The sequence below is a fragment of the Mus musculus genome, chromosome 1 (genome assembly GCF_000001635.26).
Source record: "Mus musculus strain C57BL/6J chromosome 1, GRCm38.p6 C57BL/6J".
Classification (NCBI taxonomy): Eukaryota; Metazoa; Chordata; class Mammalia; order Rodentia; family Muridae; genus Mus; species Mus musculus.
Window position 1 is genome coordinate 80,559,365 of NC_000067.6, and position 25,746 is coordinate 80,585,110.

The window sequence follows — 25,746 nt, forward strand, 5'->3', positions numbered from 1 at the left end:
TGGACCAGGGAAGAAATGCATTTTCTGTTACCTTAACCTTTGTCAAAGTTATAATTATAATAGTTCACATCCTATACTTCAATTTTTTTAATAATGTAGAAATTATGGTAAAAAGTCAACAATTTACTTGAATTGACTTTCTGAGCATCTGTTCATGGAAAATTGATTTATGAGATACTCTGTTTCACTTAAGTTAACGAAGCTAAAATGAAGCTTTTGTGGCTGGCTCACCACCAGGCTCTCTATTTTGTACTGATCATCTTCCCACCAATATTTATACAATAGAGTATTTTAATTTCAAATCACTGAACTCCACATAAAAATTGCTATTTTAAATCAAGTATCCTGAGACTTCCTTTTAAATTCAACGCGCTATGTTTAGAGTCTCATTTATGGAGAGTCACTAGCATGGAGACACATCTCATCGCCACATCACATATACAACGAGTATGAACCGGTTTGCTCTGCTACCAGAGGGCATTTGAACCACATCCAGTTTTTGGCTGGTGCAGTGCTGTGGTAACCTCTGTGGAACATCACCTTAAATTCTGAGGGACTGACTTAGGTGAAGGGGAGGAGGGTAATGTTCCTTTTAAAGAACTAGTTGTGGCTTAATGGATGGGTTACTTCCCTAAAGGAATCAAAGTGTCTGCTTGACACTAGAAGTGAAGGCCATACCATCAGGACTATTTAAAGAATCCAAGGCATACAGAAGATCCAAGGCATCTCCATTACCTGTCTAACACCAAACTTCACTTTTAGTCATTCTGACAAACGTTTTGCCATTTGTTTCTGAATTTAACAGATACTCTCTACTCTCTCTGGTGGTGCACAGCATCTCAGGCTACTTGTGGTTTCTCTGGCTTCATTTAAAGCCCTCCCATCCTTGTACACACTGGTTGTCCCAGACCCAGAGCTGTGCTACAGCCTCACTGAATAGAAAAGGCCTTTTCTGCACCTGCAGTGTTCTACTGTAATGTCCCCATGGGCAGTTCCCTGACCTTCTTCATGCTTTCTTTTCAACCGCCCCGTTCTCCATATTATCAGCTTCCTCCCCTAGTACAGGTGCAAGCCTCACTTTTTGTCCTCAGCATGCTTATTCTTCTTAACTGCTCTGTGTCTCTTCTTCATGTCCCCACACATGTTTCATTAGAGACCAAAAACTGGCTGTGCTTATCAATATGCTTGTGAATATACCATTACAATCCTTTCCTAAGAATTTTCCTATTGTAACTAGCTGCCCAAGCTATGTGTTATACTTACTGTTTGTGAATGTTTTAGATTTTTTTCAACAGTAATTCGTTTTGCTTTTAGATCAAAGCACTTAACTTGGCTGTAACCCACTCGTCTCTGTTCTCTTGCTATAGACCTCCCCATTTGCTCGATAATTTAATATAATGAAACTGTGATATGAAACCTATATAAGAAATTAGAAGGAAAATGAAGTGTGGACATCAGCGAGTCCTATAATCTTCTGGTGATCAGAGTTCTGCATCCATTGTTTGCAAATGTATCTACTTTTATGAAGAGAGTTACCTCTAGAACATGCTTGACTATCGTTGAGTCATTGGACTTCAAAAGATCACTCAAATTTTTAGCCAGTTCCTCATGTATTGTTCTTTCTTTGTAGGATTTGGTCTTGAATACAAACTGAAGGAAACCCAAAGAGTGGAAATGGTTAATTACCTGTAAAAAGTTTCAAAGATTATCCTACGAAATAATTCATTTCTCATAATCAACTGCTTGTGTCTACTTTTGTCATGGAGTCAGTAGAGGCCTGATGATATAAGAGAGGACACACTTGCTCCTAGTTGGGGTCTTTGCAGAAGTAGGGCCTTGCTCACCTAAGCTCTTCTTGGAACTCTTTTTGTAGAAATCAAGAGAAAGGGCCAGAGAACCACTGGGCAGGTTCATGGAGGGCTTGGACACACCTACTTAGGACACTCTCCCCTTCTCTTTCCTTCCACTGGCAATGGGTGGCATGGTAGCAATTCTTCATCCTGAAAGGGTAGAGTACCTACTCAAATAGCCAAGTGGGGGAGCAGGTCCTTTCCAGAGGTGAGGAGGTGAGTCCCCCACAAGCCCAGGTTCTACCATCCTGTGCTAGACATAACTATGGAAAGGTTGATACACATCAGCCATTAGTAAGATAACAAATGCCGTCTACTTTTTAGCCTTCCCTCCAAGAATCATAGGGTGATACTTTTCTTTATTTATTCATATACTTTAAGGACACACATATATCAACACACACATTTCGAAACATTAAAATGCTTCATACTGAATTACAGTAGTTTGTTTAGGAGTTGGGTTTGACTCAAGAAAAGGTATGGCCTTCGTGATAGTCATACTTTAAAATAGACTACAGCTGAAGGGGAAGGTAGGCAAGAAACTGGTACATTTCCTTTAGGATCTCTAACCTTTTCTTGGGACTTTCAAGCCCATCTGCACCATCATATGGCCTGAGGTTTGAAGCACTTCTCAAAGGAGAGACAAAAAGCCAACAGATTTATAAAACCGGCTACAACTAAGGTGATTAATTTCCTTTAAGCATTGTGCTTCATATGCAGACAAACTCACCACCAACTGTGTGACTAAATGCAGTTATTTAGCCTGAAGGGTAATTCATTCCAACTGGAAATTGAATATTCTTACATTGTAAACCCGATTCTCAGAACTGACAGTGCTACAACCCCCGTGAAGCATGGCATTTCATTAAATTGACTTAGATGCACATCTTGGAAAAGGACATGGTGTATCTGTACAGTTTGGTATTGTGAATGGAGTGAGTCAGCAGTACCACTGAACTTGAAATGGTGTTTTGTTTACTTGTGAATAAATATAAATTGCATTGACTATTACACCACCGGAGGATATACAAGCATGTCTTGGAATCAGCCCATCATTTTTTTTTCTTTAAACAATATTCCTAGGGGTGGGACTTAGTATAAATCTTTATGTTAAATGCCTCCCCACATCTATGGTAAGAATAAATTCAGACTCTGAGCTAAAGGTCAGGTTGTTAACCATTTGACTCAGCAGGGGTCTGCTCGCAGAACCACACAGCTGGAGCCTCATCTGGTCTGTGTCCTTTCATGTATCAGAGGAGGAAACTGATGTTCCTGATGGTTTCTAGCCACTTCCTTCTGTAACTCACTTGTCAGGATCTATCACTGCTTAGACTTTAGTCTCTCATCTCTTAGATTACAGATTTTTCTGGAGTAGTTGTATTTATTAAAAAGCACTTGTTTAATTGAAAATAAAGTCTAAAACATCCTTAGGAATCATCAAACTGGTCTTTCATGTATGACTATTTCTGGAGTTGAACTACTTTAGAACAAAAGAGATAAGCCACCCCTCTTCTGTTTTGCAGACTGAGACAATCCTGCCAAGATATTTCATGTTTTCGTGGTTGGGAATGAAGCCCATTCTAAGATACATTTCCAAGAGGACCACAGGGTAAGAGTCTGAGCATCTGAGGTTCTCACAGATATCTGGCTTGGTGATGATAGAAGTAGCCACAACAGCTGAAGTTCTTAATATATTTCTTTTTCTTTTCTTTCTTTCTTCTTCTTCTTCTTCTTCTTCTTTTTTTTTTTTTTTTTTGAGACAGGGTTTCTCTGTGTATCTCTGGCTGTCCTGGAACTCACTCTGTAGACCAGGCTGGCCTCGAACTCAGAAATCTACCTGCCTCTGCCTCCAGAGTGCTGGGATTAAAGGTGTATGCCACCAATTCCCGGCCTTAATATATTTCTAAACAACTTCATTTGAATGAGATATTGACACTACCCTTGAAATAAGAGTTCCCAGAATGAAGTACAGGATTCAAGGAATCATTTTATTCTATATGGTCTCTTTGTGGATTGAAACAGAAAGCTAGGGTAAGTGTTAAGAAGATAAGCTCTCTACAGATAATTCCACTGGCAAATACATGCATGCATCAATTCACCTGCAAAGTGATGCCTCCCTCTCTCTTAAACAGAGAGCAAACTCTAGTGTATTTGTAGGAGGAATTCACAACTGAAGTTGAGGTCCTAGCAGGTAAAACTATATCTCAGTGAAGTTGCTGTGAAATGACTATTTCCAGCAATCAGGCTATTTTAATGAGGGGCACACACCCATGGTTTGGTGCTTGGGGAAGACGTCCAACATTTCTGGCAGAATATACATAGATAGAAAGCCTTGCAGATAGAATCTCAGAGTGGTTCATTCTAGAATGAGATTACTAGGTACTTCTTCTTGTAGCAACATTTCTACCATACCAGTTATTGTTAAAAGAAGTTTCTAACACAAAGGGTCCCGGTTCTTCTCCAGTTGTATTTCTAGACATTTAGAATGCACAAGTCTATGTTTATCACCATGTATGACTTGAATGCATTTCCGTTAAAAGTCAACAACTCCAAAGACCTCATCTGTGTGGATAAAATAGGACTGTAGGTTTTGTATGTATTATAATGTAATTTAGAATGCTTGTCTTTGCCTCTGGATTGGGTTGCTTCTGTACATTCAGTGGAAGGATGTTTGGAGCAGAGCTATCAGAGTACAAACATCATCCCAAGTTCACTGGCACCAATTCCCAGCCAACTGAAAATGAGAAAAGAATACTTCCAAGTGGACACTTGATAAGGAACACTGAAGAAGCAGTGCACACCAATGAGATGGTCAAATGGTTCATGACAGAAGATAAAGGACTCAACATACCAGAAGCAGGTACAAATATACAGTAACTGGGGAAATGAAATAATGCCTGAGAAAAACAATAAAAAGAGCTAAGAAAACATTGCAGAAGAAACATAGAGCATTCAACAAACCCAGAGAAGTCTTCCTTCATTAGCCCAGAAATTTCATATATTTCCAATGTCAACTTCAAAGGAGCACTGTTTTAGCTTTCTCCTTTGTTCTTTTCTTTCCACCAGTCCCATATCACACATGCACATAGCAGTTTTGCATTTAAACATTAATATAGTTAGCCCACCAATTAAAAGAAATGGAATTCTGCTAAAGTGAACTTGTGTTCTGACCGTGGCGGGTCGCCATCAAATGTCAGGGTGAGAACCTCTCACTTGGTGCAGACAGGAAATGAGACAAGCCACACAGCACAGGGGATATGATCAGGGCCCTAATCATGACTCCTTACCTTAATGTATGACTGGACAGAATGGTCTAGTTGCTCCTCATGACACTTGGCCACAATGTCAGCCAGAACCCTGGAAAAGCACGATGTTCAGTGACTTAGCTGAAGGCATGCAGACAGCACTTTATTTTCACATTAGAATGCTTGGAAATGGGGTATTTCATGAATGGGTGAGTTGTCAGATGAGTGAACCAGTCACTTCACTCTTTTCATTCCTTCTTCACTCCCCAATAGAGGGCACTTGATATATTTCTGTAACCTGGGAGCCATTTCCAACCAGAAACATTCCAAGGACTAAGGTCTTAGCATGCAATATCTGGAGACATTTTGTCTGAGCTGAATGTACCACATGTGGTCTCTGCACTTGCTGACATTGTCTTCCTGGAAAAGGGAATCATTTTTAAGTACCCAATTAGGCTCTGATTAATGGTCATATTCCATTAAAAAGGGCTCATCTTCCAACCTGAGAGCAGAAGACCTATTTTTGGAAAAAAAGATTAGGTTAAGCTGGATATATCCCTCATTAGCTGGGCTAGAGTTTCTTGTAGCAGCGGCACATTGATACTTTTCCATATTAACATGAACAGTTGCTGCATGGTTGGAGAGCTTTGGGTAATCTCAGAAAGTACAACAGAGCTAGAGGCTGCAATATTAAAAATCTTGTCAACATCGACATACACATTCAGCTGAAAGGGACATTACTTGATGGCACAATTTGGGATTTTTAATCTGGGTCTGGAACTGGAGGTTTGTGGAACTGATAGTGATTTTTTTTTAAATTTCTTAGAACCTCAGGGGTTTTTGTCATAAACAAGGCTAAAAGCCTTTATTGTAAATATATATACACACACACACACATATATATATATATATATATGTATGTATATATATATATACATATATAGTTATATATATAGATATTTGTATATGTATAGATATACACACAGAGATATATGTACATAACACATGTATATTTATATCTACATATCTATCTATCTATCTCTCTATCTTTCTATCTATCTATCTATCTATGCAGTAGAGATACAGTAAACATTTCAACAGTAGCTTTGATTTTTTCCATAATGTTATGGTCATTTTGAAACAGACAAGTATATGATTAAATTATTAATTAAAAACAATATAAATGCAAAATTCTGAGTTCATGACTAGACTCATGAGCGATGTTGGATGAGTATTGCGTGACCAAATTTAACACAAAAGAAAGAAAACAATGAAATTATAAACTTCTGTATAAATAGTTTAAAATATAAATAAAATATAAAATAAAATAGTTTAAAATAAAATGATACAACTATTCTGGTAATTATTCTGGCAATTTCTTTTTTCTTTGTTTTGGTTTTTCAAGACAGGGTTTCTCTGTGTAGCCCTGGCTGTCCTGGAACTCACTTTGTAGGCCAGGCTAGCCTCGAACTCAGAAATCTGCCTGCCTCTGCCTCCCTAGTGCTGGGATTAAAGGTGTGCGCCACCACACCCGGCTGGCAATTTCTAAAAAGAAAATATCCAGCACTCAGGTAATGAGTTGTACAGCCATTGTATTACTATGGATTTATGTCAGAAGTAAAGTATTAGGACTATGTTTATATAGCATTATATATGAATACTTATAGTGACTTTATTCAGTATAGCCCCCAAATGGAGAAAAAGTTCAGATATCTTTCAACAAATGAATCCTTAATCATACTGTGGTACAATCTGTATAGGATACTACTTCACCATGAAAAGAAATGGCCTCTTCACAGAGAGACAGCCTGAATCTTCTTTTGTGATGAGTTAAAAAGCCAATGCCAAGTGATTATGTGTTATATAATTTTGTATATACATAGATAGGGATGTGTATGTGCATATGTGTATGTGTGTGTGTGCATGTGTGTGTGTGTGTATGATTGTGTCTCTGTGCAATATGTGTGTGTGTCGCCAGTGTGGGAGAATAAGTAACAAGGACACGTATTCTCTCCATATTATACCTTTCAATGGCTCATGAATCTACAATTATCTCAAAATAAAATATTTAAAAACACAAAAGAAAAACATTTAGCACTCCACTAATGATAATAGATAGGGACCACAAAATAAGGATTAGAGTGTGAGAAAAGCTTAAATCTGAAAAACATGTTCACACATATGTGGCCATCTAGTTGGAATCATGTCATCAGGGTTCTGTGAGACCAAAAGCTACCTGCTCTGTCCCCCCAGTGTTGCTATGGATACCTGGTGACGGTCGCAGTAATTTCATCTTCCTCGTTCTGCACTAGAATTTTGAAGAGCTGGTTCAAGATGATAGGCAGGAAACTCATGATGGAGTGGATCTTGTCCACATTTAGTAAGTTCTGCAGTGAGATGATGGGAGGAAGCATACAGATAAACAGGAGGGGCAGTCCAGCACAGTCTGCAGGTGTTTTCAGGAGTGTGACCTGATCACCTTAGCCCCCCCTCCCCCAAATCTGGCCTTTGGCTTCCCTGCTTCACCTTGGTGGAAGGTGTAGGTCATATTGAAGGGAGTCTCTGCTTAATTAGCAATGGTAAATACATACTAATTTTCAAGTATTTTTGCTTTGGATAAAAAGCTGACCTTTGCCTCTCTTCCTTCTCATATGAACATAGTTTCATGTAGAAACTATGAAGTAAAAATGAACTGTAAGGTCTTTGAAAGGTCTGAATAGTAAACACATCTTAGCTTGCTATTCAGTGGGAAATAGGTTTTCTTTGCCCGCTTTTTATCCTGGAAACCACTGAATGGGCCTGATTCTGCAATGAGTCTGCATGGCACGTTACCTTACAGGCACGGACAAAGCTGGAGGTAGGTGACTGAGACATGTCTTTTTCTCTTTTTTGGCACTGACGGAAAAATGCATTTACATGTGGGTCCTGGAAAGGCAAAAGAGATGTTAAATTGTGATGGCACACAAACTCAGTGCCAGTGACAAGCACTTGTCAGCAGTGTCTCCTCATGAAATCAGTCATTAGAGCCCTCTTCTTCCGAAGATAGACAGAGGGGTCATCTAAAGGTCCCATCTGAACTACAGCACTCTGGATGAATATAAACACATTTCCTATTCACTATTCCCCTCTCTCTTTTGGTCAAATTGTCCTGGCAAGGGCATGGCATCCTGTGGATGGTTGGGTTCTATCCTCCCTCCCTCCCCCTCTTCTTCCCTTTCTCCCCCCTTCTCTCCCTGTTTCCTTCCTCCCTCCCTGCCTTCTTACCTCTCCCTCCTTACCTCTCCCCCTCCTTCTCTTCCTCTCTCTCTCCTTGTCTGTTTCCTTCCTTCCCTCCTTCCCTCCTTCTCTCCCTTCCTTCCTTCCCTCCCTCCCTTCCTTCCCTCCTCTCCCTCCTTCCCTGTCTGCCTGCTTCCTTCCTTCCCTCCCTCCTCTTCACCCCTCCCATTTATCCCCTCCCTTCATTCCCTCCCTCCTTCTCTTCCTCCCTCCCTCTCTGCCTGGCCTGCTTCTCATTTTTCTTCTGTAATGGTACTCACCTGAGTGTTCACTGTTGATACAACAAATGTGGACACTTTGAAAAGCGGTTTGCCACCATCGACCCATTTAATGTCACTTCCACCATGCTGCAAGAAAGAGTTTGCCACCATCACTGACAAATTGAGATAAAGGAATCAAGCTATTTGGTTTGTGTTAATTTGATGTTCTGAGCCATTACTGCTCCAATGCTCTAGAGATGAGAAAATGTGCAGATTCATTCAGAGGTTTTGGAGATGAGCATGATATACTTCCATGGAGTCCATTTTTTAAGGGTTCATTTTTAGTGGCCATAAATAAAATAAGAGTTGTATTATTGTTGATTCACTTCATAAGTACAATGGACATGCTATCATGTTAGTTTAAATAGCAGGGAAAAAAGATAACCATTTTCATGGTTGATTTTTAAAATACTTTTCTTGTAAATTATACACTACTCAATACCTTTGCACTTGTAGGATCTTGAATGCTTAAATAATTAGGAGGCAGGGTCGTTGCTATTGGGATGTTGTACTCCTGAGAAGCTATTTGATCATGTTTCATCAGAGGAAGCCATGCATAGCCCACTGCAAAGAAACAGCAGGGGGAAAACTTTTGAACACACACCTCTGCATTAAGAAGTACAAATATGCATCAGTCACTCTAAACATTAACTCATTTAAGAATCAATACACTGCATCTTTTAAAAATGGTCTCCAACTGAAGTTAAACACATGTCACCATGACCTACTTCAGGTCACTTCTTTTAAGTACCTGATGTCTCCAAAGCCTCTTTCTTTTTGGCATTGGCTTTGGCATTGATGTCACATGTGATGTGGTAAAAGGAGAACAAAAGGTGATGTTTTCCATGGAGTTGTGTTGGTAGTTCAATTTTCACCTGAAATGAAAGGCATCACATTTGGATTGAGATTAAAATCATCTGTTTAACAACAGTATGGGACAATGGCCTTAATGAAGAGTAGCCTGCCCTTAGCTTTATGTGAGTCACTAAGTTGTTCTGAGAACAGTTAAGTCAAGCTATAACCAAAACCTATAGATTGTTAAATAGATGTTGTGTGCATTTAGCTAGTTACTGTCATTCTGTTTAAGAAAGGATTTAGGACTGTAGGTTACAAAGTGTGGTCCCTGCAGTGGTAACATTGGTATCACCTGGAACCATAAACTCTCAGGCCTATCCCAGACGTGCTGAGTATCCCCATCTGAGTGCTCCGATTCAGTGAGTCTTCCAGATAATTCTGGTGTATGACAAAGTTTAAGGATCCCTGGACTTAGATGACTTATAAGCTGATATATTATTTGTATCAGTGTATTAAAGTTGCTACAAAAGCCAATAAACATTTCAAAATACATAATAATATGCGGAGCACTAGGAAACTTCTCAACCAACCTGGAGATTACATAGCAATGTACTTATGAATTTCAGCAAATAGTAACAAAAGTATCCTTGACTTGAGGTTTCTATTGCTGTGATGAAACATCACAACCAAAACCACTCTGTGCAGGAACGGGCTTATTTAAGCTTAGAGGTCTACTTTGCCGTCCATTAGCAAAGAAAGACAGGTAGAAACTCAAGGAAGGCACGAACCCAGAGGCAGAAACTGAAGCATGGACCATGGAGTAGTCCTGCTTACTGCCTTGCTCAGACTGCTTTTTTTCAGTTCCCAGAATGTCAGGCCTAGGGTAAGCCCTGCCCATTGTGATCTGGTTCTCCCGCATCATTTAACAACAACAGTAATAATAATAATAAAAGTACTATAGGCTATCCCACAGGCAAATCTGGTGGGGGCATTTTTTCAGTTAAGGGCCGTTCTTCTAAAAAGACACTAGCTTATGTCAAGTTGACATAAAACTAGCTTTCACAATCCCTCACTTAAAAAAAATCCTGCAGTTATATTATATTATAATAATGCACTGGATAATTTATACCCATTTTAAAGTTAATGGAATCATTTTTCCTGTAATCAAGAAAATAAAACCTTAGTATTAAATCTGTGCTTCAGAGACCACTAAGTGGTTAATAATCTAGTCATGTGGAAAGCTCATAGATTTTGTGAGATTCCAGGAAATATAAGAAAATAAAAATGATCAAAAGCCAGATTTAACAGCATTGAGACACCAAGAACACTAATTTATGAAATTTTTACATCTACTGAAAATGTATCTTTCACAAGTGTTTTGTCAAAAGGTCAATCAATATGGTAGCTATTTTGTAATTTGATAATAACTCTTTCCCTTAGTTTCTTTTTAACCTCCTGACCTGGATTGATGGAGAGAAAATAAGAGCATTAAGTGGAGATGGAGGTAGAAGGTGAGGCCAGAGAATTCTGTTAATTAGTTTGAAAATAACAAATTGGTAAAATGGGGTGGTAGTCAGAGAATGGCTCTGTGTTCTAATATCCAGAACCCATTAATGTGACTGTGCATGGTAAAGGGGAGTTCAAAGATGTGACTTAGGTGGGGACCATGGAATTATACCAGATATTGCAAGTAGGTACAATGTGGTCAGAGAAAGTCTTCTGTCTGTTTGTCTTTCCTTCTTTTGCTCCCTTCCTTCCTTCCTTCCTTCCTTCCTTCCTTCCTTCCTTCCTTCCTTCCTTCCTTTCCCTCTCTCCCTCTCTCTTCCTTCCCTCCCTCCCTCTTCCTTCCTTCCTTCCTTCCTTCCTTCCTTCCTTCCTTCCTTTCTTTCTTTCTTTCTTTCTTTCTTTCTTTCTTTCTTTCTTTCTTTCTTTCTTTCTCTCTCTTCCTTTTTATAGTGGATCCCACCTTTTTATAAAGGTACCTCATCCTGGCCCCAAAGTCTCTAGATAACAAAGATTTATCTTAAATTTATGATTCTCCTACCTCTACTTCCCAAGGACTGTGATCACTACACCTAGTTGTATGTGGTGCTAGGAATAGGATTTAGGGCTTAACATAAGTGAGGGGAATACTCCATCAACATTTCCGGTCCCAGCATGGGGCAGGAACGGAGTTACAGGCCAAGGTGCTAGGTGATGTTTAGAGGCTGCAAGAGGTAAGGAAACAGATCTTCCTTATTTTAGAAGAAACACTAGCAAGATTTTATCGAAAGGACCCAGATGTAGATGTCTCTTGTGAGACTATGCCGGGGCCTAGCAAACACAGAAGTGGATGCTCACAGTCAGCTAATGGATGGATCACAGGGCTCCCAATGGAGTAGCTAGAGAAAGTACCCAAGGAGCTAAAGGGATCTGCAACCCTATAGGTGGAACAACATTATGAACTAACCAGTACCCCGGAGCTCTTGACTCTAGCTGCATATGTATCAAAAGATGGCCTAGTCGCCCATCACTGGAAAGAGAGGCCCATTGGACACGCAAACTTTATATGCCCCAGTACAGGGGAATGCCAGGGCCAAAAAGGGGGAGTGGGTGGGTAGGGGAGTGGGGGTGGGTGGCTATGGGGGACTTTTGGTATAGCATTGGAAATGTAAATGAGCTAAATACCTAATAAAAAATGGAAAAGAAATAAATCTGTAAAAGAATTAAAAAAAATAAAAAATAAAAAAAAATTAAAAAAAAAAAGAAATTTTAGAAGACACACTGCCTCAGTGATGCTCATATGACAGCCAATTCAAATCTCTGACCATGGAGCTGTAAATGGTATGCACTGTATTAAGCAACTAATGGATGCTATTTGTTACAGCATTGATCAAGGAATTCATATAAAATGCTAGTTGGTTGAAGTAGTTCAGATCTTTGCCTTATGGTAGCAGCTGGGGTTAATCACTAAAACTTGTCATGGGCTATTTATAACACAGCTAATATATGTGAAGCAATTTACCACTAGCCCAGTGATGTTTGTTATGACTTATAAGAAGTGGGGAGGCTTCTATATGGAGTTATGTGGCTTGGTTTGAATGCTGACTGTTACTTAGTAGTAACACAACCCTGGTTCCTCTGAGCCACAGAGCCCTCCTCTATATAACAGGAGGTGATAAGAGTACACGATTCTCAAGGCTATGGCAGAGTTAATGCAAGGCTATGGAGGAGATCATGCATGCTTAGTGCTTAATAGGAGTGTTAAGTTTTCCAGGACAAGTCTCACTTCTAACCATGAGGTGAGAGGACCGAGCCCAGTGATGTTCACACAGTGAGCAATAGTATTGATTCAAAACATCTAGTTTTCCTGCTATAACACTGTATGCTGCCACCAACTGGTAACACTCTCTAATAAAATCACGTGTAAAGTAAACGAGAAAATTTAGTCTTCCTTGGAAAAAAGAAAATAAAACCATCTTTTTTTGAAGATCAGTCTTGTATTCAATGGGGGAATTTGAAACATAAAGCAGGATCATGATCAGTCAGTGTCATAGTAGTCACTGTCACTTAACAGTCTTGGGAAGTGACACTACTGTTCTCAATCTGAGATGTGGTCTAGACAAGGTTTCCCTGACCCACTCACCCAGGAGCTTTAGGCAGAGGCAATGGGGGCCCGATACTTACCTCATCAGAGAAATCTGGATTTTGAGAATGGTGTAGCACAGCCGTGTAGGCAGAGGAAGTGAAGAGGGGCCCTCCAGGTTTCCCATAAATACACTGTTTAGAAGGTTAGGAGGGAAACAACTGTGAGTGCCTGAAAATATTCAAAACAATCAACTCTTCCGTTCCCAATTCCAGTACTAAGGCATACTTTGTGATTTACTTCCCAGGATGACATCCAGTTAACTTTGAACTTTATGGGTACATTGTCCTGTATGTACTACGCAATGGGACATCAAAGACCACCTAAACCCTTTATTCATCTTACAGGTATGGCACCAGGGTAAAATAGTGAATCAACTTGCTGTATGACTTTTGACTATCATAAATATGAGTTAATGTTCAAGACAGATCCCTGAAGGATGACTTCCTGTTGGGGACCATTGAACCAACTCTTGTCTAGAGTTAAGGTTCTAAAGCTTGGCTAGATTCCAGTTTCATTCAAACCAACTCGTCCTCATGAAAGATTTACAGGTCAAAATAGTGACATTATTAACCCATGTGATCAACAACTTGGACTGTTATTTTAGAGTCCCTTGGGCACTGGGCTTCATAAATATGAGCATTTTGTATTAGGCAACAGGCCTCTTCATAAATATGAGCTCTCTGGGGACATCCTGCATTATCTATCCAATATGCCTGGGTATAGTAACCTTTCTATGAAGACTGGATGAAGGCAGACTGGATGTACTGCTACAAATCAAGCATGCACAGCCAAGAGGTGAACTAATTGTGCACTGGGCAGACTATTTCACATCTTAATGACTTTCCTTTTTCTAAATCATGAGGTGAAGATCCCTGGGAGGCTAGCATTTTTGATGGAGTTAGTGATGGTTGTAAAGTCAGAGACATTTTCAGGAGATCTAAAACCAATGCCCAGGATTGCTCCTCATTTAACCATACTCATATAATATATCCCTCTGTGGTGCAAAAGAGCAAGGTGGTTGCCCTTCCTCTCATGCTGTGTCCTCAGATGACTTGACTCACCTTCATGGGCTTGGCTCCATCGTCATCTGAATTTTTGAATTCAATGCACACAGTTATATTCCGTGCCTGAAATTATAGTGAGGGGAATAATGGGGATGGTAATTTCCTCTTAAATAACATCCTAAACAATATAAGGGTTTAAAATAAGTAGCTTCTATTTAAGTCTTAAAAAATGTAGAATAACCAACATTGTCTTGTGACATTATTCATGGTCTTCAGAAACAGCAGGCTCTGGAGAGATTTTAAAGGAAACAAAAATGCTCCCAGCATAGGACTAAGCATGCTATTTTAAAAGTCTAGATCAAATTTATGTCAGGCTGATATTAGAAAGAATTATTAATGTATTATACAATCATGCATGTTCAAACGATTCAGAATGAGCAACTATAAGACAATCTTTTGTAACCCTCTGAGATTCTACAAGTGGATTCCTCTTTAAATGATCCTAAAGTGAATTCTAGAATGAATCCACCACTGGCTAAGCATTTCCTTCAAGTCTTAGCTCATAGATATTTGTAGATGCTCATTCAAGAACCATCTTGTGTGGTCCAGTTTTGGTGGACTGAGAAAAAGTTAATGCCTCAGAAACGTATGTCATACCTTGTTGAAGCATTTCTGGCTATCGTATTTGAGGTGTTTGGGGTATACATAAATTTGATTTTTGTATACTCGGTATGGACGGCAATACTTTGTTGAGTCATAAATAAATTCTTCCACCTCCACTGTAGGTTCTGACTGAGCCGACACGTTGAAGGGCTTGACAGGGATAAAGGACGATGTTACACAGTCTTAAAAAATCAGAAAATAAGAGTTTGTCATTTAATATGGGTCTTCAAAAGGGAGCAACACTTAGCATATTTTAACATGAATCCACCTAAAATGGAAACTTGATATTATGTTCCAAGAGCATGGAAATGTGAGATGTGTACTTTGGGGATAAGAAAATTATATATTGAGTATTGAAAGTAATGGCTAAGAAGCATGGTAAATCTTTGAGATGGACTGATATTTTTCATATTATTTCCTGTACATAGACTATACTAGATAGATTTTTATAGGATAAAGAGTAACCTGTTGACTTTCACTTGCTATTATAAATATAATATATATATAAAATCATATATATATTATCATATCATATATATGATTGCATGGCAGATTAAAAGTTATTCAGTGGGTTTAGTATTAATAGTAACAGATGAACAGCCCTCTCTCTGTATATTATTTATTACCTTCCTTTCAATTTTTACCACCTTTAAAACTCTATCTTTGTAGTAATAGACTAAGGAAAAAGATAAAGAAAAGATGGTTAGGAATGTCTAGGTCAAAACTTCTGCCATTCCACTGTTTGAAGGTGGAAACAGTTACGTTGAAGGAGAGAATGGCCTGCTGCTTTTCCTTTCTACAGAGAATCTTCCTGAACTCGGAGAAAACTAACAATGGGCTGTGCATCCTTGAAAACCAGATAAAAATTCTAGTATTTAATCAGAAATCTATCTAATATTTCTGTATGCTCAAATTTATCTAATACCATACCATTCTTTCAAAGAGAATATTTAGCTTTCTCTTCTGTTGTTTTGTCTTTTCTGTAGGCAGTAAAGCCTTGTTCCGTAAGTCACGTAGAGGAAATAGCCTGTCCGCTGCTGTTCCCCATCAATCAATGTAAAATGATTTGAGGTCAGAGCTTAAGTTAGAATTCTCATTATAGTTTATATTACAGTGATTTGTGGACATATATCATGATAGATGGCCAGCCTAATATTCCCTGTCAGAAGTTTTGACCCAGTTATCATTTATTACAGGAAACCTTGATTCTATCGGCATTCTGAAATCCTCATTTTTAGGTCAGTAAAAGGAGGATTTTTGCCATGTCCCAGAAGAGGTAGACACTGTGTGTAATAACATCTCTTAGATGGCTATGCCCAGTACTCAAAGCAATTTGTGGCAGTGTGGTATGGCAGAGCCAGTCTGTATTTGCATCAGGGACACTAGATAGAATCTGAATTCTCTCACTATCAACTGTTTGTGTACTTGAATCTGACACCACATTCCTGTGACACTCCACAGTATCAAGGATTATGTAAATAATTTAGAATCTTGCTGGATAAATTAAATCCATATTTATATAACAGATGATAGTTAGGCTATCTTGGATACAGTTTCCATTATGTACTCCCTGTCTGTCTCAATTGACAAATACGCCCCATATTCCTATGGTATAATGAACACCAATTCCAGTTTGGAAGACAGAGTCCCCAAACAAACCAAGCCTTAAGGCCAGCCAGTTAACTGACAAACCAACAAAGCAAACAGCCCTCCCACACAAGATACTTGGAAGTCTCTAAACGCAGTATGACACAGGTAACACAGACATCATACTTGGGTGCTCCAAGGGAATGTTGTCCACAGCAATATCCAGGCTTCCAGGGATGCTCTGCATTTTGCTTATCCGGTCAGCTCTGTGAAAGGACATCAGACACACACACACACACACACACACACACACACACACACACACACAGAGTGTATTATTTTCATTTTCACAGAAAAATCCATCTTCTATAATTCTGAGCTTTGAGAAGGAGAAAGAATAGACAGTAAATAATAGTGTATTGATTTTTCCCCCTATGGTTAGTTTAACTCTTATACAACAAAGCTCGTATAAATAAAAACAAAAGTTATAGAGGAATCATGTTACTGATATCCTGAATAATACCTTAAACTTATTTTCTCTTACTTCATTTACTTCTGTGACCAAATGGGTATAACAGTAAGTTATATGGTCATGCCAATAAGACTTATTTGAATTTGCTTGAGCATTTCACTGTTGAAGTGGATTTTAAATATTCAATGAAAAAAAAAAAGAAAAAATATTCGAATTGAGCTAATCACAAACCACTAACAATCCCTTTCTGTTTCCCTACCCTCACGATCCAGCACTAATACACTGTGATCTTGGTTCTCAGTCTGTGGGGAAGGGCTTAAAGATGCTTTTAAGTTGTTGTTGTTTTTTCTAAGAGACTCTTGTTATGTAGAGCACGCTGGCCCTGGACTCTCCAGCCTTGTGTTTGAGCCTGTCAAGTGCCCAGGTTATGACATGTACCACCACATCCACTTAAAACAAATTTTATTTCTATTTGTAACTCATAGCTAAACAATGAGTCAATGATGTAAACTATCTAGCCAAGAAAATTGGAAATTTTAGTTGGAAATTATAATTAATAAGCAGAGGACTCCAGCTAAAGGACAAAAATCATGTCAAAAGGGGGAAAATGCTACCATTGCGATTTACACAGTCATCATGTTGCCAAAACAATTGGTGGGAAAGAAAACACCTATTCTCCTGGGTGAGTGTTCTGTATGCAGGCAAATATAAGCACACTATATTCTGAAGTTTTTAAAAGAAAAAAAAAAGAATGTCGGAGAAAAAAGCTAGTTTTTTGCTACAGGTGCTAAGAACTTGAATTTCACCCTCTGCATTAACAAAGAGCTGACTGCCTCTACATGTGTAGACTCCCTCTGCACACTCCCCCCCCCCCCACCCCCCAACATTATGCATGTTCACTCTTTGACTCTTTGGCAGTTCTGTTTCCTTTGCTGGCTCCCCCTAGTGGCACCCTTTGAAGACTGCAGACCCTTTAGGAGGTAGAGTCTTCCTGGAGGAGGTGGGTATTGGAGTTTTACAGCCCAGCTCCTTGCTCCTTGTTCCTTTTCTTGTTCACTCTTTGCTTCCTGAACACAAATGCAATGTCGCTAGTTGACTGCTGTTCCTGTTGTTGTGTCTTCTGTTCCATGAAGAACTATAACCCCCAAGAACATGGGCCAAACTAACCCCCTTTCTTAAGTTGCTTTGGTCAGGTATTCTTCGAGAAAAGAACTAATCTACACACCATATTTGAGCCCCAAGGTTCTTTACCTCTCTTCCCAGCCCTGTGTTCAGTGAACCATGTTGGTGGCTTGAAGTCAGCAATGACAAATTAATTTATACCACAGAAACTGGTCCCCAATAGAGATTTTAACTCAATGCCAGTTTTAACTTAATGTCAGCATTTCATTGTGCATCAGAGATGCCTCTTATGTGCCATTATAATTATTTTGTATTCACTGGCAACAAGAGGGTTGACAGGGTTTCTTTTGCTGCTTATTATATCAGTTCATCCCCAGATCTTTGTATGTTCCATTATGCTCAGCATTACATCTTGCCATGCCTTAGGGAACTGTCAAAAAGGCAACAGGGAAATTCCCTTTTATTTTCTCATGGTGGCTTGAGGAGTCCTGTGAAGACTTGGGTACAAGTTTTGACCAGGATATTTGATGAGTGAGTGACGTGAAGCAAGGTCTTATGTTACAGTGCTCTTCCTGGACTTCGAAGAACTGAGATTAGTAGAGGGTCTTGCCTAAGAGTCTACTTCTCATCCTAATTGTATGTTCTAAAAACTTCAATAAGTAATAATGATGATGATGATGATGATAAACACTGATAGGCATCCCTTCTATTTTACTAGATGAAGATGATTTGCTGAAGCTATCCTGGACACATGTTTAATCATATCATAGCATTTTTGAGGGATATACAAAATTAGTTGATAAGTGGCTTGCTAATTCTTAGGCAGGAGAAACAGAACCATTATAGATGGCTAAAGAGTACAAGATTGTTCTCTGTCTTAGAGCCTAATAGAGTAAGATATGTAGTATAATCAGGGCATCAGCACATCTCAAGCGCTCCTGTGGGGTAGAAGTTGATTCTCCAGTCTCAACTCACCTCTGCCAGTCAATATCATATGTGGAAGAGACAAACTGAAACCACACAATCAGGAGTACCATAAATAATGCTATTCCCAGACAACAAGTTGGTGGGGTTTCTTTTGGGGGGGAGGGGATTATTGTCACACAGCTATAGATGGATAGATAATATAGCCCAACATGTCACAAATCTTCTGCTTGATTGTGGCACCATTTGGACAAGAAGGAAGTCACCAGAAAACCATTTGTTTCTGAGGCTGTCTGGCTAGTTGAGACTCAGGGCATGAGGTATTATTACAGAGAGAGAAGAAATCAGCGTGGCAACAGTTTAAAGTATGTAAAGGGATATTCAGGATATCCTACCTTCTGTAGTCTGACACCAGTTTTAGGAGGTCCTCAGACGACATCTTGCTGCTTTCTTGTCTATACAGTGGTGAAAACCGTGAGTCCCTGTCCACGTTCCCCTGGTTGTCCTTAAATACAGATCTGCAGGGAAAGAATGCTTATTCAGATTTGTATTTTGTTATTGCTTAATAAATTGTGTGTTTACACACACACACACACACACACACACACACACACACACACACGCACACGCACAATCATTTACTCACATTATCCATCTTGCTCTATGATGTAAGATCTTTTATTATTATTATTAGGTATTTTCCTCGTTTACATTTTCAATGCTATCCCAAAGGTCCCCCATACCTACCCCCCAATCCCCTACCCACCCACTCCCCCTTTTTGGCCCTGGCGTTCCCCTGTACTGGGGCATATAAAGTTTGCAAGTCCAATGGGCCTCTCTTTGCAGTGATGGCCGACTAGGCCATCTTTTGATACATATGCAGCTAGAGTTAAAAGCTCCGGGGTACTGGTTAGTTCATAATGTTGTTCCACCTATAGGGTTGCAGATCCCTTTAGCTCCTTGAGTACTTTCTCTAGCTCCTCCATTGGGGGCCCTGTGATCCATCCAATAGCTGACTGTGAGCATCCACTTCTGTGTTTGCTAGGCCCCGGCATAGTCTCACAAGAGAGAGCTATATCTGGGTCCTTTCAGCAAAATCTTGTTAGTGTATGCAATGGTGTCAGAATTTGGAAGCTGATTATGGGATGGATCCCTGCATATGGCAATCACTAGATGGTCCATCCTTTCGTCACAGCTCCAAATTTTGTCTCTGTACTCCTTCCATGGGTGTTTTGTTCCCATTTCTAAGAAAGGGTAAAGTGTCCACACTTTGGTCTTCATTCTTCTTGAATTTCATGCGTTTGGCCAGTTGTATCTTATATCTTGGGTATCCTAAGTTTCTGGGCTAATATCCACTTATCAGTGAGTACATATTGTGCAAGTTCCTTTGTGATTGGGTTACTTCACTCAGGATGATACCCTCCAGGTCCATCCATTTTCCTAGGAATTTCATAAATTCATTTTTTTTAATAGCTGAGTAGTATTCCATTGTGTAAATGTACCACATTTTCTGTATCCATTCCTCTGTTGAGGGGCATCTGGGTTCTTTCCAGCTTCTGGCTATTATAAACAAGGCTGCTATGAACATAGTGGAGCATGTGTTCTTCTTACCGGTTGGGACATCTTCTGGATATATGCCCAGGAGAGGTATTGCGGGATCCTCTGGTAGTACTATGTCCAATTTTCGCTAGTCAGTAAGCCCCAGCTAACCTCCTGTCTCTGCTTCTCCTGTGGTATGATTACAGCCATGCCTCTTCATGTCGAGAATTTTTAAGCTTGGTTTTGCGGCTCAGGCTCAGGTCTTCATGTTTGCAAGGCAAACCCTGCACTGAAATGAGCTATCTCTTAAAGTGCTCCATTTAAGTGGTCCTTCAAGAGACCTTAACTCGGGCAAGAAGGGGCTAATGCACTTTGGGCAGCAGCGTTAGAACTTATGAGTGTGTAAGAGGAATCAGGTTGTAATTATGGCTGTTGAAAATCAGATTCCTAAACTGTCTTTGTGAAGATAAATGAGCCCATGTTCTAACTTTTGGACAGAAATAAGGATAAATGCAGGAAATATCAGGCAGTGTTTAGCATGAAATACAGCTAATGTATGTTATTTTTCTTTCCTTGATCCATTTCATTGGAATTATAGTGCCTTACTTAAAATACATAATTGCTTTCATCTAAGTTATCAAGTGGGGTCAGGCAATATTTGCTTCCCATGCAGTTTTCCCCATCTTTATTTTGCATCAAAAATTAGGCCCCCATATAATTGCTTTTTCTTCAACATTAGAGAAACGTTGGATTTTTATTTCTTCTAGCTCAAGAGCCTTAGCTAGAATATCTTATCACCATTTAAATGATCAAATATTTCAATAAAGTAGCTGAAATGGCTTTGAAACTGATATTATCCATAGACATTTAGTATAAAATAACATGGAAAAAAGGAACATGGGCTAGAGATGTATTCAAATGATATTTTTAGACTTTTTGAAATTGTCTCCTCACAGTTTTGTTGATATTCTTGTTGTTAAGTAGTAACTGAGGAAAAATCAACCGAATCTCTCCTTCATAAAATTCTAATGAAATAGCATCAGGAAATCAGAATAGAAACCTTTAGCTTGAAGTCTAAAGAGAACTGCACAGGTAAAGGCACTTGCCACCAACCCTGTCCACCAGCTGTGGTTTCTGGGCCCGTATGGTGAATGAAAGAACCTGCTTTTGCACTTTGTTTTCGGACAGCCTGTGGCAAGCTGTGCATGCTCACAACATAAATACATTAAAATGTGATAAAAATTACAAAGCATTTAACTTAAAAAAATGACGTTTGCATAAATACTTTAAAGGCCATTTGAGCAAGTACTTGACATTTTGAAACCAACACATTGTGTTTCCCAATACAAGAGGGAGTGATAAACTCAACTTGAATAATAGTCTTGGGCTGGTAAGATGGCTCAGTGGTTAAGAGCACTGACTACTCTTCTGAAGATCTTGAGTTCAAATCCCAGCCAGAACCTGGTGGCTCACAACCATCCGTAATGAGATCTGATACCCTCTTCTGGTTTGTCTAAAGATAGCTACAGTGTACTTATGTATAATAATAAATAAATCTTAAAACAAAAAAACCCACAAAAGAATAATATTCTTTTTCAGTGAATGAATTACTATAACTCCATTAATCTATGTGCTGTGTAAACTCCATTTTGATCCTATCCACAGTTGGCCTATGGAAACCCTTCACTTGGAATAGCCGCTCAGGAGGTATACACGAAGCTTTGTGCTTGACCCTTGTGCTTCACCCTCTCAAGGGCTAAGGTTAGAGGCACACACCATCATGTGGGATTTAGATGTTTCTATGCCTGTGTAAATACAGCTGATGAAAGTCCAAAGTGGTTGTTAGGGCCTAGCATGGACATGGGATTATAATCTCAGCAATGGGGTAGTAAAGACAGCAGGAGAACAGGTGTCCAAAGCCATGATGGGCCACTCAGACAACCCTGTCTTATAATAATAATTAATAATAGTAAAACACCACATCAAGGACTGAGGTTGTATTCCAATGGTAGCACATTTACCTAGAATTCATAAGGCAGCAAAAAAAATCCTATAAAAATAAACTATCAAATAATAAAACTATAGAAAGGCAGAGACAAGGACGTGGTGAGCATGTACTAGGAGTCTTGTCACTGGAAGGATGCAAGCAGAGGTGGACCACCACTTGCTGGGCCATTGACAGCATGAGAATCTTAGATATCACTGCACTGAGTATCTTTAGATGTACAGATATGAGAACGAACATTTATTTTAGTGGTAGTCCTGATTGACTTTAAAGAAAATTAAACAGTCTGTTAATCATTTATAAGTTTAAATGAGACAGAGTACAAGAATCTGCGAGGTGATCCTGGTGTGGCTTTGGGCCCCTATGATCCTGCAGATGATATGTATGGGGAAAGTTTGATTGTAGTAGGCACACCTGTGAATTCACCTTCTTTTCTAATTGTGAGTCGTAAAATATTCTGTGTGTGTGTGTGTGTGTGCAACTATGTGTATGTGTGTATGGTATGTGTGTGTGTTCTACACCTATTGGAAGGATAATATTTTTGATACAAAGTGGCAGTACAGCTGGTATCCAATCTGAGAACATACCAGATAAATTTCAAATTAGTTGCTCACAGCAATGAGATCTGTGTGTACTGTGGCAGCTGGGTAAAAATCTGGTTCCACGTAACTGTTAATGCTACTATTTTTAACTACAGTTGCTTTGAAATGTTTTAGGGTACACTCAGAGCTATGCTGTGAAACAAACTGTAAGATAGGAAATGGTGGGGCACAGTGGGCCATGTGACCTGGGGAGTGGGCCTGGAGCAAAAATAAGGTCGAGCCATGCCCAAATCCGGAAAAATCTCAGCTTGAGACTGGCCGGAGTAATGGTTGCTTCCTCCCTGTTCTGGGCCTGCCTGTACCATGGTACACATATCTATTTGACCCCCCCACCTCTGGCTCACCTTCAGGTGGTCACATAGCACTATGGCCAGATGCCAGGTTTAACTTCCTCTCTCCCTATAAGGATGTGTCCATCAAGCACACATTTTTCACGTAAACGGAGCATTACCTGGGAACCCTGCAGTAGTGTTCACTCACCTCAAAGCCTCCCACTATCTCCCCAGGATTTAGATAGCCCTATTACCCGTGAATAAAGAGCTGTAGCACTGAGAACCATCTCAGAGAAGGCTTCTTTCTGCCCCCATCCCCACCCCCAGCACTCAAGACCAGAGTTCCTGTGAACCCACCACGCTGCTGCGTTCCTTTCATTTCACCCAGCTTGTAAAAGTATCTGAATTACCCCAAAGGAAGAAGCAGAGTGGGGCCAGCTGGAAATAAAGAATAGAGAACATGCAGGACCAACAATATATCATCTATGCCATGAGAACAATGTGATTGACTGCTAGCCTTCAACTCTTAGCTGAAGCAATGCTTGCCCTGGAAGGTGGGGCGGGGGTTGCTACTTTGGGGTGGCTAAGTATTTTTTTTTTTTTTTTGAGGCTAGGTAATCCAAAGCATCCAACGAAACCATAATCTCTGTATGATCAGCCATTCCCCACCCGCCAACCCCCCCCCCCCCACACACACACTTGCCCGAGCAACTCAAGTAAATACAAGTCACCGGTTGTTTGTACAAGTTCCTAACAACAGCCAAAGCACTAACTGAGCCGTCATCCAGCATGGGCTTGCAGTTTTGATAGTTCTATTTTCCTAGAAATAACAGCCCCAAGAGCTGATAACACTTTCAGCTGCCATGGAAGTGCCATCTGTCTTTCAGACAGTTTGTTGACAATTTCAGAGTCAGGATGTCACTTCTGCCAATAACTGACACATGACTTACTTCCACCCTTCACACTCCTCTTCACTGGACCAAATTTACAAGAAATGGGGAGCTACAGATCGTGAACATGAACTTGACAAGTGACCTCCAGCAATAATAGTAATAACGACAATGTCTGTAACATGTTTTTCATGTCTACCATTAGTTATCTCTGGAAGGAAAGATAGGGATGGAGAGATAAAATAATATCCATGACATATTTTATACCAAATCCTTGTACATCAGAAGTTAGTAGAAGATATTGCCCATGAAGCAAGTATTGGCTGCTCCATCCTATGGATGAGACTCAGGACCCAAAGAGGAGCCTTGTTCAATGACACAATAAACAGAGAGTTGACCTTGACAGGTAGGCTGGGTTACCAGGCTCTGCAGCCTGGCTCACCCACCCTTGCTGCAAGACTGTCTGAATGCAAGTTGGTACTTGCAGCCTTCAGTAATTTTCTTGCATTACTGGTGTTGGACTCCACACCACTGCTATATCTCAGTCCTTAATGTTAAATAATGACCACAACATTCTGACACACACTGGTGGGTTTTCTCTGAATGTGTTTCCCAGTGGAAGCCATGTGAATAGAAGAATACACAACAGGTCAGCTCTCCTTCTGCGCTTTGAATTTTTAACGAAGTGACTACCTTTGGGATAATGTTATTAACATTCACTAAGTGGGGCTAAGTTTTCTACTAGGCCTGTAATTAAGCCCTTTTAAATCAGCTTGTTCATTGCTGATCTTTGTTTTTGTCATGAGTCTATGCCAAGTTTTCCCTCCTTTGAGGAATTCTTATACTAGGTAAAGATGCAAAGAGGCTGCGAAGGACACTAGGAGTTGACGTGTCAGGAGATCTGAAAGCAAAGCCTATTTTCCACAGGGGTCCCACTTAGGGAAGGGTGGTCTTCTGTTTGAGCATACAGAACTCAGCATCTCCATCAGAGTCAGCTGGGGACATAACTGCCTGTACTAATCTACATCCAAAGCAAAGACAGCTTACATGATCAGCTTGATGGCTTCATTTGGACATCCATACAGAGCAGAGCTCTATGCATAAATGAAAGCATGCAGGTTCACAGGAAGGTATCCGATATCCCTCCTTATCTTATGTCCATTAGGCTCTCTGGACTGATAAAAGATTGTGTTCACTAAAGCAGTTACATATTATAAATCTATGATTTTGATTTTGTACTAGTAAGTTTCCCCAGTACATCTGGCCGTGTCTACATTGAATATGAAGTAGGGGCCTTTGTGTATGCTGTCTCCCTGAACTAATGAGTCAAGTGTGTCTCTGCAGAGTTGATGATGTCTATGAAGATGATACTGTGTTATTTCTCTAGGTGTGGCTTCATCAAAAAGCATCAGATGATCCACAGGCATTCAAAGCCATAGCTTCTAATGCAGATTGTAAGCACATTTCTATTCTGAGAGTCAAAAAGTAGGACCTTACCTCACTGCCCAAGCAAACGGCATCCGATATTTCCCCAATTTGCTGCAGAACTGCCTATTGGATTTTAGAATCTTTTGTGCAAACTGAAGGGAAAAAAGCAAATAAAATATTATTA

At 39.8% G+C, this 25,746-nt stretch overlaps 1 protein-coding gene across 27 annotated transcripts in view; it reads right to left on the bottom strand.

Moving 5' to 3' along the window:
• Positions 1-25,746, bottom strand: part of Dock10 (dedicator of cytokinesis 10) — a 257,698-nt gene that overhangs the window by 58,297 nt on the left and 173,655 nt on the right. For all 27 annotated transcript variants that reach the window (XR_001783679.2, XR_373539.4, XR_003954321.1 and 24 more), the window contains 13 exons: positions 25,632-25,714; positions 19,222-19,344; positions 16,495-16,574; positions 14,716-14,903; positions 14,116-14,181; positions 13,093-13,185; positions 9,383-9,506; positions 9,074-9,195; positions 8,632-8,718; positions 7,928-8,020; positions 7,364-7,482; positions 5,138-5,207; positions 1,537-1,650 (listed from right to left, as the gene is read on the bottom strand). Coding sequence is in view for 21 of the 27 variants with exons in the window: in NM_175291.4 (NP_780500.2) it covers positions 1,537-1,650; positions 5,138-5,207; positions 7,364-7,482; positions 7,928-8,020; positions 8,632-8,718; positions 9,074-9,195; positions 9,383-9,506; positions 13,093-13,185; positions 14,116-14,181; positions 14,716-14,903; positions 16,495-16,574; positions 19,222-19,344; positions 25,632-25,714 (1,362 nt within the window). In the remaining 6 variants the exon portion in view is untranslated. The remainder of the gene's footprint in view (positions 1-1,536; positions 1,651-5,137; positions 5,208-7,363; positions 7,483-7,927; positions 8,021-8,631; positions 8,719-9,073; positions 9,196-9,382; positions 9,507-13,092; positions 13,186-14,115; positions 14,182-14,715; positions 14,904-16,494; positions 16,575-19,221; positions 19,345-25,631; positions 25,715-25,746) is intronic.